At 37.1% G+C, this 16195-nt stretch overlaps 1 protein-coding gene across 1 annotated transcript in view; it reads left to right on the forward strand.

Annotated features, from left to right (window-relative positions):
* MFSD6 (major facilitator superfamily domain containing 6) overlaps positions 1–16195 on the forward strand; it is a 53979-nt gene that overhangs the window by 25781 nt on the left and 12003 nt on the right. Inside the window, 1 exon segment of the mRNA XM_025039469.1 lies at positions 8671–8768. Coding sequence (XP_024895237.1) covers positions 8671–8768 — 98 coding nt within the window.

Raw genomic sequence — 16195 nt, forward strand, 5'->3', positions numbered from 1 at the left:
CTGTCTGTCTCTGTCTGTCTTTCTGTCTTTCTGTCTGACTTTCTGTCTTTCTTTCTGTCTCTTTCTCTGTTTCTCTCTCCTTCCTTCCTTCCTTCCTTCCTCCCTCCCTCCCTCCCTCCCTCCCTCCCTCTTTCTTTTTTTGTCAGTGATCTCTTAATTGTTCTCACTTTCTCCTTCGTTCAAGCTAAAGTCAGAAACAATGGGATTATTATCTCCTTTTGGTTTGATCATGATAACTCTTTCAGCCTGAATTTTGATGAATTTATTTAGTTCCCTCAAAGTTAGCATAGGGTCACCTAAAACTCTTGAGGCCTTTTCCAAGTGAATTGCTATGCCAAATGTCAATAATTCTTGTTTGCAAATTATAGATAGGATTTGCATTTTATGTATACCTCAGCCCATCTCATGGAAAATTTTTAAACAAAATCATGGTATGGGAGTGTATGTTTGGTCATTTGACTTTTACCCAGATAGAAACTATAACAAAACAGCATATTATGTTCTCCAAATGGTTGGTTTCCATTAATCAAGATTGTATTTTGTTTTAAACATCCTTATTTTTCTACCTGGAGATAGATACAACCTAAGAAAAAAACATATAAACTAAAAGAACAATGGAGAGATGTAAATATGGCCAGGAACCAGCACAGTAATCTGGCTGATAGTTACCATAATTATACTCTTAGCTCATCAGTCACTTGGAAAGATTTGAAAGCAGTAAAATAAAGAATGACTGAAGACCAGCAGAGACTTAGTCTTCACTTTTACCTTTGCTTTTTCTTGCAGAAAAAGTAAAGGAAGTACTGAAAGTTGCACAAAACATACACAGCTAAATGAACATTTTCCTCCATTCACTCATCTGACATACAGTGTGGTTGTTATGCTCTGTTCTGTAAGAATGGATCGGTGACCACTATACCTGCTAGGTGATAGAAGCTTAGTAGCTTCCAGGATCTCTGTTGGTGATCTCTTTGACTATGCTGTGGTTGGTATGGGAGTGCCATTGATTCTGAGCTTCACAGCTTGTGTGTTCTTACTCTTCTGATGAGATAGGCCTGTGCATAGCCAGGAACTCTGTTATCTGCATGTGCACATGTGTTGAGGATCCACTGTATGGGTGTTTCAAAATCTCCAAATAAACCATAGTTAGCAATTCATTGAACTATTGCTTATCTCCATAAATGACTTAATATTTATATTCGAGCATAGCCTATTAACAGTAATCAAAAACGTTGCCAAATATGAACATCCATTTTTTTAATCATTCTAGTTTTAGGATTCTCTTATAAGTCATTTTATTCTTTCACATGCCCATTACTTATTCCTGTACTACAATCATGTCTCTTAATATATACACATATAACTATAATAAGTGCATCATTTATATTTAAACCTCATTCACCACCACACTTAGTACAGAGTGTGTTCAATGAATTTTTGTTAAATGATGTAAGTATTTGTTTTTTCCCTTTACTCTGTGAATATTTATTGAGTGCCTTCTACAAGTCAAGCACTAGATGAAAAACTGAGCCAACATTATATGAAATAGACCTCACCCTAGGTAGAGCATACAGTTGAGTTGTCATATGGTTACAACTGAGATAAGGGCTGTCAGAAGAGCCATATGATGCTCTGATCACATGTAAAGGAGCTGAGTGAGATATGAAAGAGGAATAGGACATCTGGTCGCAGGGACGGATGTGGACAGTGTCCCAGTGGGTCCATGTGGCATTCATGTGGCTGGAGAACACAGGACTAGGAAGAGCCTCATGCCAGATAGTCTACAAGGAAAGATGTTTTGTAGTAGAATCTTGTTTTCTGTGATCAGTTCTAAGTCAAATAAACTCTTTAGACAATGAAGGGTTTGGTTTGGTTTCTATCTGTTTCTAGATTTGTTTATGTACTAATATAACTTGAATATGAACACACACACACACACACGATATTTTATGATACAATGCCCAGGAAGCCACTGTTTAAGAGACTCACCTAGTGGTTCTCAGCAGGAGGTGTTTATAAAAATGTGAGAGGCATTTTTAGTTGTTTCAGAGATGCATTTAACTTGCAAGGGTCAGGGATTGTAAACATCCCGCAATGAAGGGATGAGTCCCATTCAAGAAAGAATTATACCATCCAAAATGACAGCGGCCAATTAAGAAACACCATTTTTCAAGAGAACAGTGCTGCTTTTTGCCTTCATATTTTATCAATTTACATAAGATTATGTTACATTATATTGCTATAGATTCACTGAGTACTTGAGCAAGACAGGCTTCTTTTGAGTACAAAGGTAAAAAAGACACTGTCCCTGTCTCCCAGGAACTCACAATCTTATGGGTACAACAGTTGTAGATTGGGACAGGTACTCTGGAGTATAACAGCAGAACAGGGGGAGGTAGGATCAATTATTCTTAGAGACATCTGGGAAGGTTTCTTGGAAGGAATGACCCCTTTCAAAGATAGGACGCTCACAATTAGGGTACCAGTGCCAGAAGTTGTGTATTGGAAAAAGGGAGAAACATGTCAACAGTTCTGTCACTTCTAGCTAAGCACCTGGTCTGGGCATGAGGTGTGGCGGTTCTTGCTCAAGTCACTGATGCTGTGGCCATGTCTTCTCTCTTCTGTCTGGCTGCTTTTGCTAACATTGTGGCATGATGGTAGCTCAGGCCACTTGCTTGGGGTGGTAAATCCAAGGAATGCCAGCTATAATCCTTTCAAACCAGCCAGCTCTGGCAGTGGGACACAGGGAAATGCCATGAGAGGACAAGAAGGGAGAGAGAGAGAGGACAAGAGATTCTAGACAGTTACAGTAAAACCCTATTCTGCTAGAGAGGCGGAGAAATCCTGGCAGGGCTTTCATGGCAACATTACATCATGGAGGTTGATTGGGAGGAGGGGGATGGATATGAGAAAAGAATTTTTTAGACTAAAATTTAACTCTTTCAAGGCCTAACCTTATATTTTAACTATTTTCTAAAGAGTTTGGATAAATATTTTCCTACCTTCGTCAACTGACTATAGGAACATGATCTTACTAAGGTCATCAGTATGAATCAGTGATTATGTTGGAAATAAAGCTTCATTCTTGGAGAGATTGGCACTGCTTACATTGAATACTTATATTAAATACCAGAATCTTGACTGTAATTAGCAGCTGATGTCAGCCTGGTCTAGAAAGACATATGTAACAATATCTGAAGGAATTTTTTTAAATGACAACTTTATATAGACCATAAAAGGATGATCTGGGAATGATAGAAACTAACCTAATGGTGAGACATTGTTTACCATTCAGAAAACCTAAACTCATTCATACATGAGGCAGACTATAGACTATGCTCCAAGTATCTGGTATTGATGGCCAATCTTTCTCATTAGGAACTAGTGAAAACTCTAGCCAGGTGTAGCTGAGGAAATTGGCTAAGTGGTCTGTAACCTGTTTGGAATGTTGCTCTCTGAATTTAGTTTGTTGCTAGTGAACCTTCATCTAGCACCCGTGCCTTTGAGCTACACTTGTATGCATTGGAACCCATGCACCTTTGTGTACGGGCTTGCAATACAGATGGCAGAGAATTTTCAGTCTGTCTGCAAATACTCGACCTGTGATGGATAAAAACAGTCTTCAGAGTATTTTGTTTTTATCCGTGGTGTGGTTTTTCGTTTTTGTTTATTTGAGGAACTGTTGTGTTTCTCCAGCAGAGGCTTTGCAAAATGTTTGCTGTTAAATTCCTCATTGGGACGAGACTGGGTTCTCTTTGCATGGTGCTGCTCTTTTGTCTCAGATCTGAACACTGTAGAATAATCCTGCTTAGTCTTTCTTTGTTGCTCAGCTCCTGTGTTGGCTCTGGTATAAAGAATAATGTCCAGATTGGATCTAAACTGGAATAGTTCACTCATCTTTTCATAAATTCTTTCACTTTGATCCTTTTTATAACTTTCAGATACCCTCCCTGTCTGTAAACACTTGGGGTTTTATGGTTAATCTCTGTTCCCATTGTTCCCTCTGCTTGTCATGTTCTTCCCACCTTTTTTGTCCAGTTGATTCTAAACAGGTATCCCTGAATTCCTAGAGATAGCTAAGGGCCTCTCCTCTGTGCATGCCTCTTGGAATATTACATTTTAACTTATTTGCTTATGTGCCTGTCTCCCCACTAGACTGTAAGTTCCTTGAAGACAAAGAGGATTCTTTTCATTTTTATTCCCTTGGAATCCAGTATATGGTTTATAGCGATATCTCGATAAATGTTTGTTGAGCAAAATTTATGTTCATTGTGGTTTAGAGGGATTCTTGGAGCATTCAGCCATATTATAGATGGTTAAAAGTAGGGCATTAAACTAACCTACACCCTGTTAGAAATTGCAGAATGACTCACAATCAATTGCATCTATATTTGAATACCATCTGTCTGAAAGAAGAAGTACCAGTTTTATTATAAGATTATGACCAATTTGTCCTGCCTGTTATATCCTGTAAATTTTGGTTGTATAAGAAATTAGAATCTCATAAACATTTTTTTCCTACTGTTCTATTTTGTTCAAATACAAATCAAGGTGTTTGACAAGTGATTTGGATTTTCCATGGTACGGTGTGTTCTGCTGAATCATTTGCTCACTACCAGTTATGTTCTTCTTTATAGATAAGTTCACTTACACCAACCACCTGTTCTAAAATTGCCTTTATTTGTTGCCTACTTTTATACTTACTGACTTCCTATTGTGAAATAGGAAAATGAAGATGTTGTTTCTGAGCTTTTTCATTAGAAGTGCTCAGTAGGTATCTGTATCTCAATAAGAAGCATTTTCCAGACTATTCTTCTGTATTTCCAGGCCTAAAAGTGACCAGGAAAATTCTAGGACCCTGAATATGTGCTCTATATTCAACATAAAGAATTTCATTGTCCAGAAGATGATGTAGTAAAACATAGTATAATAATTCCATTTTATTAGCAAATCCTTAATTTCATGAGAGTGAATATATTTCTTTTCTAGGGTACCACAGATTTGATGGCTTACAAAAATCAAATTTATTTCCTCACAGTTCTGGAAGCTAAAAGTCCAAAGTCAAGGTGTCAGCAGGGTTTATTTCTTCTGAGGACCTCTCTCCTTGGCTTGTCCTAATCCAGGTCTCACCTGGTCTTCCCTGTGTGCCTGTGTGTGTCCTAATCTCTTCTTCTCATCAGGACACCAATCATATTGTATTAGGACCCACCCATATGACATCATTTTACCATAATTATCCCATTTATCCCAATGGGTTAAATGCCCATTTCCATTAGAAAAAAATGCAGCTCACTGCCACCATTACTTTAATTTTACATAAACACATTCTTTGAGGTTGAAGCAAATCTGACTAGTTTTCAATGTAAAAGTAAAATGTAAAAACTGTTCTTGGAGTTATTTCTAAATGGAGCTTGTCTCTAATCCTAATGTAACAGAAAGATATGTATAAATTTGATTCATCAGAGGAATCTTCGGCTAACAACTGTTCGAGAACAATATTAACATCATGTGTAGGAATGCAATCAAGAACTACTATATTTTGTAAGTGGAAATACCACTACTAAAAACAGAATGCTATAAATAGAATGATGTCATTTTTTTCCAAAGACTATCGATATACTAGAGTGATAAGAAAATAATAATTAAAAGCGAGATATTTAGTGGCAAACTTTGGGGGTACGGTTAGGCTGTAATCTGCCAGTTATCTCAGGGTAAATGCTGCAGCTACAGGTGCCACCAGTGACTATTCTCAGGGCAAATGGGAAATGGGTTAAACGCCCTATCTCCAAATACAGTCACATTTTGTTGAGGACTTAGGACTTAAACATATGAAGGGTGGGGGGGGGGCGGTAAGGACATAATTCATCCCAGAATAGTAAGTAATTGTCAGTTTAAATATTGCATTCAGATATTAAAAAGATTCTTATGTTGCTGAGATACTTTTCAGTGACTAGTCAATAAATATATGTCTACTTCTTTCCCTTTTTGTAGATCTAAATGCTGTCTTCCTTTCTGCTCATAATCTTATCTTTGCTGATTTCCTGAAGTCACTGACTTCCCCAAAATGGTTGGTGAGAAAGGAATGCTAGTGCTCCTCTCTCTTTTGGAATTCTGGAATAATAGTTTTGTCAGAAAATAAAAGGGTACTTGGTTATGCTTTAAAACAACAATAACAATAATAGTAATAATAGGCTACCATTTATTGAGTGCTTATTTGGGATAACTCAGTGGTTTGTAAATATCACAAACCTGTAGAATAGGCAATATTATTATACTTGATATATGAGGAAACTGAGGCTCAGAGAGATGAAGTAACTTGCCCTGGGTACTTCTTATTTTTCTTTTTCTCCTCTAAGGCACCTGTTGGGTCCTGAAGGACTTTCAATGGTGAGATTAAAATGTGGGAAAGAAGTGAAGGATGTATCAAGCTCACAGCCACTTGGCTTGTTGATGGCAATTTAAGACCTAAAGGTCCCAGAAGTTTTGGACTCCAGTGACTGAATTACACATGGTTAGAGGTTTGAAGGCATAGCACAATCTACCTCTTACACTGGGCCAATGGACTCTGTGTTACTTTACTTCAGGATCTTTGGACTGTGAACTAGATTGAATAACAGTTGTCATGGCAACCCTGATTCAGAGGTGGGTTTAAAAGAAAGGTTCAGGATAAGTGATGTGAACACAAAGAAGATGTATTACCAAATTTTCTTAATGATGGGATTATAGGAAAGTATTCCTGGGAGCTGCTTGGAATGAGCTATCCTGGCTGAGTATCTGAATAACCTAAGGAACTTGCAGAAGCACAGTGACTAGGTGCTGACCTTAGAGATCTTCACTGAGAGTAGCGTGGGCCTCAACATCTGTAGTTTTTAACACTTACCTGAGTAAATCTGACATACAGCCAAAATTAAAAGTAACTAATGAGCTAGGCCAGGGATTCGCAAGCTACGGCCCACTGGCCAAATCTGGTCTGTTGCCTGTTTTTGTATGGCCCATGAACTAAGAATGGTTTCTTCACTTTCAAGTGGTTAAAAAAAATCACAAGAGTAATAATTATTTTGTGATATGTGAAAATTACATGAAATTTAAATTTCAATGTTCATAATTCATATTTTATTAGAAAATATCCATCCATGCTCATTCATTTACATACTGTCTATGGTTGCTTTAATGCTACAACAGCAGAGTTGAGTAGTGCAAGACACCTCCAAAGCTTAAACTACTTACTGTGTGGCCCTTTATAGAAAATGTTTGCTGATCCCTGAGTTAGGCTAAGTTGAACTCATCAGCAGAGCTGGTTTATAACTTTAAAAGGAGATAAAAGTTTGTGTAACCTATGAGTTCATGTATTGTATTTTGCATTTTAATTTCCCGTGGGCTTTTTTGTGTTGTTTGTTTCCTAGCAGAAGGACCCTGGTTGATATATCTGTAGCAAGTTTGTCCAACAAATTTTTTTATCAAGAGTATTGAAACATATACTTTTTCCCTCAAAACATACAAGTACAAAGAACAGAATATCCACAAAATATGATGACCCAGACCTTTTCAATACTGAAGATCTCCTAAATCCCTTCTACTATCCATTTCCTATCCCATTCACACCACCACAACCACCCCTTTTTTCGGCCTTTTCCCCCATCCTTCTGTTCCATATTTGTAGTTAATACCAGCTGGATGCCTCAAAGCATTTCCTTTCCTTGATCCAATGTTGGAAAAAGGAAACGATATTTATAGGAATTATTTTAATATGAAAATGTAGTTGTGCAAGATTAGAAAAATACCACTGATTGTCATATTGGTTTATTTCTTTTACCTTCTAGTTTTCATCCACTTGAATTTAGAAAACAAAAAAAGCATTAAGGTTAGGAAAATTAACAGAAATGGGAAACAACCAAGAAAGAGAAATCCCTACGATCAGCTTGTGTTTTTACAGAAGCAGCTGCCGTTTGCTTCCAAACCAGGCTGTCCAGTTCAGAATAAGATCACAACCTTATGCTTGGATGCACTACTTTGGGCTTTTGATTATTTTGTTTTTACTTATGATTTTAGTAGTGGTGATTGTGAGGGGGGAAATGAGCATATCATTTCATGCTTTTTTAAAAAAATAATAAACATATATCAATTGAACTAATAGGAAAAAGTATTCGATTTCCTAATAGTTTATTATTCATCATTGGATGATATTTGCTGATGACCTTCAGAGTCTCCTTGTGAAACTGCTTGGTGTCTTGGGTATTACAAGCGAGGCCACATTTATATTCGCATGTTCTCATTTTTATCCTGTCCTTCCCCTATCATAGTGAAGTGGCTACACTCCCAGGCATATTTACCCTGCAGCCATCTGGAACAATGCCAGCAATGTCATTACTGATGGCAGTGTGCCCAGACTATCTTAAAAAAGCATTGTCTCTGCTACTAATTAAGTTTCAGGAAGGGTGATGTTCGCTTTTATATTAACAGGCATTTTGAAAGGCTGAGGGCAGATATGTTAGAAGCAATCTTATTCGTAAGTTCATGTTTAAATTTAATTGTCCTTTTGCTTTCCCACTCCTAAATTTGGAATACTGTCTGCTAGATGATGGATGGTTTGGGCAGGTGAAATATAGGTAATATTTACATGTTTTGTATCTTATACTGGGGCTTCAACTTACTTTCCTTTGCTTTCTTCAGGGTTCTGTACATTGGCCTGGCCTGCAATACGGCTCGCTATATTTATATTTCCTATCTGGAAAATGCCTGGACCGTTCTCCCCATGGAAGTTCTTCAAGGTACGTTAACATTTGGAATTAGAATTATTTTTCCACCTGACTGAGCTATGACTATGTAAAAGTTCAGAGGCCTTCAATATCTGACCCTGTAAAGGAAGGGCAGATCTACTGTTTTATCTGATTTTGAAGTAGTTAAGGAAGAGGTGAAATCAGTGGGGCTGGTTCTTCAGTTATTCTGAATGCTGTTCTGTGTGTGTTGAGCCAAACAAAGCTGGATTTGACTCACACCCTTGTGATTATACAAAGAAAGAGAAACTCTAGAATAAACTCACAATTGTTAGGCATGTACATCCAAAGGTGGTTTTAAATATACTAGATTACTCTGTTAAAGATTTGGTGTTTTGTTTTTATAGGTATAACTACAGTGGAAAAGGTTCTCATAATTATTTTATATCTTCAGTTATTTTTTATCACATTTAGTGATTTATAACTAAAGCTATAGTCAGGCTATTGTTTTCCCTTTAAATCTTTGCTCAAATATACTGACCTGAGTTCTTCTCTTTGCTTCAATGTACTGTTTTCCTTCAACCTATAATTCTGAAAAATTCCTAGGAGGCTCTTGCCATGTGGCTTAAGAGCAGTGAAAACATGGATATCTATTCTAAGCTCATTTTCATGTTAGCTCATATAATCCAGAATATAGCCTGAAAACCTGTTAGTTTAGCTAAACCACTTGGTGGTTGGCATTATGATTAAAATAAAGGTTGAGGACAAGTTCATTGGAACTGAGGTCTTCTGGGCTAGCCCAGGCTCCTAAATCATTAACTGTACTAAATAGTCTATGGTTATATACAATTTCATTAGCTTTATAGATTGCTGTTATCATTTTACTTAACCCTGAGGATGCAGATGTAGCACAGTTAACATAATTTCTTGTCATAATATCTAAAATGGAAGACTCTCAATTATACATCTAAACAAAATAGATTCCTTTATCAGATCCTTTTGTGACAATGGCGAGGAAAAACCCTATCCTAATTGAAAGGAGATGTAACTTGTATTCACATTATAATTATAAAATTCAAATATATGCACACTTTACAGGTGCTTTTCTCAGGTCTCATGCAATGAAAGATTTTGTTTATAAATATATAGAACATGGAAATTTGGTCTTATAATAAATTATGTTTGTCATAATTAAAACTCTGGAAGAGTCTTGAGGTCAGGCACACATCTCAGCATTAAGAATAACAAAGCACTAAATATGATCTGAAGGAAAGTACTGTGTAATAATAAGGTGCATGCAACACAGTTCTTAGGATTTCCTGCCTCCGGTTCCTTTTCTGTTCTATGAGGCAGGATCCTCACCTGACTCAACTGCCTTATTTATTTGTTTGCCTGTGTGCAGACTTTATAAAAAATAACAGACAAACCAGTATGACTTAGGTGGAAGAGGACAGTTTGCATAAGGGACTCAAGAAAAGAGAGCAAAAGAGAGGACTTTTTTATGAAACGATTAAAGGAACAACAGAAGAATTTTGTAAGAAGGGGAAAAAACAAATAGTATAAATCAAAAAACTCTCTTTTCCTGTTAATTTATCAAAAATATATTAAATAGCTACTAAGAGCATGCTGGGTTCTGGGAATGTAATAAAAACTCCATTTATTAACTTAGGCCCCAAGGTCTCACCATCTGTTCCAGAGGCCAGATGTGTAAACTCATAATTATTATACAATGTGTTGGATGGAATCAGAAATATGTGCCAGATAATAGAGAAGGAGCTCTGTGAAAGAAATTATTAATTTTGTGAAACAAGGAGTGGGAGGATAAAGATATTACTGAAAGATTCCCCCAGGAAACCACATATGAGCTGGATTCTGAAGAGTGAATAGGAATACACAGGTGGCCTAAAGAGAGCAGGTATTTGGCGTAGAGAAGAGCAACATGGTGAAAGCAAAATAGCACCTTCAGGGAATCTAAGTGGTGTGCCGTGGCTAGGGCTCAGTGGGTTCATCATTCCAAACTGATGATCCAGGACATTGCTTTTATAATACGTGTATATCTCAGGGCAGTTATCCCAGGATTTAGGGAGCTGGCTATGTTCTGAATCTAAACAGGAATTCTATTTCCTGTAGCAGCCGACGATTTATACCTTTGTGCTTCATTTTATCCTCTCCTGTACCAGTAGAAACCTTGTTATAGATCTGAAGCAAGTAGAAAGGGGGATCTATAAATATAGAGTCTCGGTGCTTAATGGAAGATTGTGATCAGTTCCACAGAGCTCTTTGTGTCTAAAACTGGAGGAGATGGTTTCATTCCTTGGCAGAAGTAAGCGCTGAGCATTTTGGCTGAACAACAAAAACAAAATCCCTTGCCTTTGTTTGACCCACAGAAAATAGTAAATCATCCACATGAAATAAATCCTGCATCACAGGAACATACTTTGGACTGAAAAAGGTTCATTTTGCCAGTCTGGATCCTTCTACCTTACAAGGCTTGTGCAGATGACTTTAAAGTCCCTGTGCTTAAGGCAGCTCTACCTAGGATACAGTAAAGACAAGAATGATGACTACGAAACACTGAATGATTTAATTACAGGATAAGCCCACTGTCATAATAGATGTCTTTTAATCCCTTGAGTGGAATGGTTACCTGATGATTACCAATGACCTGGTCTCAGGAGCTGGGGGAGGGTTGGGAGTGGGATGTTGGTTTTCATCGATGGCCTTGACAGTCTTGACACTGAACTATCCGCACTTCCATTCTTTGATTCCTAACCAGCCCCACACATGAGGGTTTCCTTAAAAAATAGAGATGATGTCTGCCTCTTTATCCTAACACCCTTTGCCTCAGCCCCAACACCATAAGAACTAGTACCACGTAGTGGGCAACTAAAAGGGAAGAGACAAGGGACATGCTTTATTCTCTCTCTCCCACTACCAATCTCTTCCCCTTTTCGGTTGCATGCGACTTAATAGAAGAAGATTCCCTGTTACTCCTTCATTCCTCAGAGCTGTTGATCAGCAGCAGCAGCATTCGTCTCGTCTTTTGATGAAAGATGGTTTTTTAATGTCTGCTTCTTGGTAATAATTAGCAGATGGGAGGGGGCTGAAGCAAATTTCTTCCTCTCTAGGACTCTAGGAAGGAGGCTTTGCAGGTATCTATTTGGGGATTAAAGTAAGACTGTTGGACGCCATTGGGAATTGTGAGGTCTTTTGTATGACCTTTCTCACATTTAGTAGCCAATATTCTCTTGTAGCCTTATTTCAGCAGTTCAGCTACCATTTGCAGCAAATATTTTGCTCTATAGGCAACTGGTAGCACCCTATAAAAAAGCAGAAGACTTATTTCTTGCCCATAAGGAGCCTGCAATTTATTTTAAAAAGAGAAAATGGTCTACATACCTAAAAACATTGCTGGGTGCAGTGGAGGGGGTAGGATAGTTTATATGATTTCTCAGGATCTCATTTTAAAAACCCATAGGAATTTTTTCCTTTATTTTTGTACAAGAAGCATTTAAAAATTCCTGATTGTGACCAGTATACACTTAAAAAAAAAAAAAGATCAAGCCTAAATTTATTATGCATTGCTGGGTGCAGTGGAGGGGGTAGGATAGTTTAATGATTTCTCAGGATCTCATTTTAAAAAACCCTAGGAATTTTTTCCTTTATTTTTTTTAAAAAAGCATTTAAAAATTCCTGATTGTGACCAGTATACACTTAAAAAAAAAAAAAGATCAAGCCTAAATTTATTATGCTTCTTCCAAGATGGGTATTAGTTGTACACTTTTGCAAGACTTTGAGATCTTGCTATTAAAATGTATTTAAGGAGAGTAAGGCCAGCCCGAGGCTGCCATAACTAAAAAGTTCCTTTCGAGGTGCTCGAATTAATGGCTCAAGTACTGAGGTTGAAAATGAGACTTGTCAGGTCTTTGTCTGCAGGATGATTGATCAGTAGGAGCCGGGAAAGATGGTTTTTAATGCCACAAGTAGGAAGGCTTGAACTGGTATTTATGAAGCTCTTATTTAGTATGCCTATTCATCTGAGTAAGAACCATGTTTTCCTTCTTCTTATGCTTTCGGAGAACATGGGGAAATTATGAAGGGATTACTATGACGCCCTTATCTGACAGTGGAAATTCTGGACATGATTCCAGTCTCTTATCGTCCCTATTGAAAATCTTCTGTCTTGCTTAACCCCTGAAACACAGGTAGCTTGCCACATGAATACATAAGGTAGACACATGCTCTAAGTTTAGCATTTCAGATGATAAACTGGCATATGAAAGTCATTGTTGTTACTAATAAGATTAATTTTTAATCTGAATAGTCTTATAAATTGTAATAGAGCAATATTATTCTTTGTCACTCCCATGCTAAAAGTACTAAATGTTTTCAAAATAGACATTATTTTCTCCATTTAGAATTCATTTAAAATGTCTTCTGCTCCAAGAATTGTTTTTTGGCAAGTGCATCCCACACTTAGCTCTTCCTTTTCTAAATTGTTCTCAAACTTATGGACTGTGTTACATAGTTTAGCACTTAATTACTGCCCGATTATTTTACGAATACTAGTTTTCCTTCCTGACTTAGTTTTAACTCAAATGCAAAGACTATATTTTATATTATTTTAATTCTCCAAGAGACATGCACATAAGAAAATGTACCGTAAATGCTTGTCATTTGATTTTATAGTCCCTGCAAAATATACTAGAGTCAGTATTTTCTAATTTTTAATGCTCTTGAGTAATGCAGAAAGTTATATCTCAAAAATTGATAAATATGTGAAGAAAATTAGAAAATTAAATTTAAAAGTTGAACCTTTAATAAGATAGCTTTTTTCCTAAGATATCATCTGCCATCCCTTAAACATCTGTAAAAACATCAGTGCACTTTAATCATTTACTTATGCTCCCACCTCATTCTAAAAATTGAGTCAGCTTAAACCAAAATATGCAATAATCTGGAAACCATAAAGTGTTTAGGCTTAACTGAGACTGTTTTGCATTCCAGCTCCCCAGCCTAAAAGCTCTATGCCTCTGGACAAAATGCTTAATCTCTCTGAACTTCAGATTCTTGCGCTATAGAATAGGCTAATATGAGTATTAAATCAATTAATCTCTACAAACATGTTACCTGGCACATAGTCAGCCTTTAATTAATGTTAAATAATATAAAATAACAGTAAAAGTAAATAAAAATAAGTAAATAACAGTCAGGACCAAGGGAAATATAATTTAGAAGATTCTCCTCTAAGAGAGTAAGTGGTAATAATGCATTAAAGCCTGAACATAAATGACTAGTCAGTGCACACTGATCTTAAAGCTATCATTGGGGAAGTGAAAGTTTTACTGGCTTTGATATAAAATCAGTTCTCATGTGTGGCTTGATATGGGGAGAACAATGAGCATGTAGCATACAGTTTGCCAAGTCTCGACAATAAACACAGTCAGTTTTGGGTGGTAATCTCCTAAAGGTATGCCTTGGCTTTAAGGTATGCCAAGAGCCTGATGCCAGCATATAGAATTCACAAGGGGCCCCCGGCACATTTTTGTATCAGTTATAAACCTTTTTTGAAAGCAACTGACATCTTTTTTTTTTTTTTTTTTTTTATTTTTTGTAATATAGAAAACTTTTTTTAAAAAAAATGTATTGTTTTTTTTTTTTTTTTTTTTTAGCTTGCAAGGCAAAACAGAAACGCTTTATTTCCTCTGTCAATTTTTACTCACATATGGGATTTGGAAGTTTTCTCCAATCTTACCCAGGGTACCTTTTACCCACAAATGCTTTCTTTCTCATCCTAACATGCAGACCACTGCCTGCTTAGTTTCGTTTCAACTTTTGCTCAGCTGCCATTACATGTCAAGCCCTATGCTAGGTGCTGGATATGTTTGTTTTCATTAATGAACTCAGTCTGCTCCTCCTTCAGGTAAATCCTGCCCCTTTTCACTCACCAGACTGTGAGCTCCGTGGTGGTGTTAGGGATGTTTTGTGTATCATATTCTCAGAGCAGAGCAGGTGCTCTGACTCACAGTCTAGGTGTTCAGCAAGGGCTGTTGAATGAATGCACGAAGGAGATTCTAGTCGTGTTGTACATCGGTGGATGTTGGTCTATAATAATAATTGTCGTATGTCTTATATAAAGTCTCTTTCATGCAGCACACGTAAGATACATGCAGCTACTGCTAGGTCCATTGTTCTCTGTAGAGTCCTCTGCTATTTTTGGATGGTCCATTGGTATTGGTGGCCCAGACTTTGACTGAGATACAGCTTGCTGTTCATCTGTTTCCTCTTCTTCATGGACATACACACAGCTAGACTCTATTTCCCAGCCTCCCTTGCAATTAGGTATGATCACATGACTGATTCTGCCTGGTGGAATATGAGCATAAATGATGTGTGTCACTTCTAAATCCAGCCTATAAAATTTCCCATATGTCATCCTTTCCTCCCTCCTCTGCCAGCTGGATATTGGTGTCCAGGATAATCAGGTGTTGAAAATGGGAGAGTCTCTGCAGCCTGGGTCCCTGAGTAACTATTTGAAGCAGAGCTGCCACTCTTCCTGTCCCATGCCCACTGGACTTCATATGAGCAAGAAAAGAAAAGATCTAATATGTGAAACCACTAAGATTCTAAGGTTTATCTGTTACAACAGCTAGAATTACCTTAACCAATATAGTCTCCTTCCTTTATTGCCTGCCCAGTGGAGGTTTTTTTTATTTTTAGGAAGAATAAGTCTCTTACTGATTTTCGCCAGGCTGAGAGGTATACTGAACTAATTAAAATGTATGCTTTGGTCCATCAATGGAAAAGGTCTGTCACAAATGATTCAGTGTAGTAGTGCTAAGTGGATACTTTTGTTTTTGTTCAGTGAGCACAAGTCAGTGCCAGAGCAAGGAAAACAAAAGGTTTTAGTTCCCCAGTACTTTGATTGTTAGTTCTTTTCCCTCCCAGCCATGATGATGGGATGTCCCCAAGCCAAGCAGAATTTTACAAAGAGCAACTATCTACTTGGGAAGAAAGGATATTTTTTTCTTGCTCTTATATGCCGTTTATTGCAACATAGCATTCTTGTGGGCCAGGACTGAACAGTTTTGAAATTCATGTTGCAGAATCACATACCAGTGTTGAATATTATAAGGTAGAGAGTTATTTGGGGCATATAAGAAACTTGATAATATGTATGATGTGAGCTCTTTAGGGAGGGAGTGGAAGAAGGTAGTAAGAATATATATTTTTTAAAAATTGATAGATTGGTGGGCATGTTTGATATTATCAAACAAAAGTTCTCAAAGTAGATGGTTACATTTACTAAAGAACACTTTATATAGCTGTAATGAGGATGGATGGTATACTTAAGCACTGAAGTTCTAAACTTAGACACCTTAGTTTCAAGTACTGTTCTACTACCCTGTTGTCTCTGTGACATTGGACAAGGACTTTAATCACTCTGTGTCTTAGTTTCCTTGATGGAATGTGAAAAAAAA

This window comes from Pteropus alecto, unplaced genomic scaffold (genome assembly GCF_000325575.1).
Source record: "Pteropus alecto unplaced genomic scaffold, ASM32557v1 scaffold3, whole genome shotgun sequence".
NCBI classification, from domain to species: domain Eukaryota; kingdom Metazoa; phylum Chordata; class Mammalia; order Chiroptera; family Pteropodidae; genus Pteropus; species Pteropus alecto.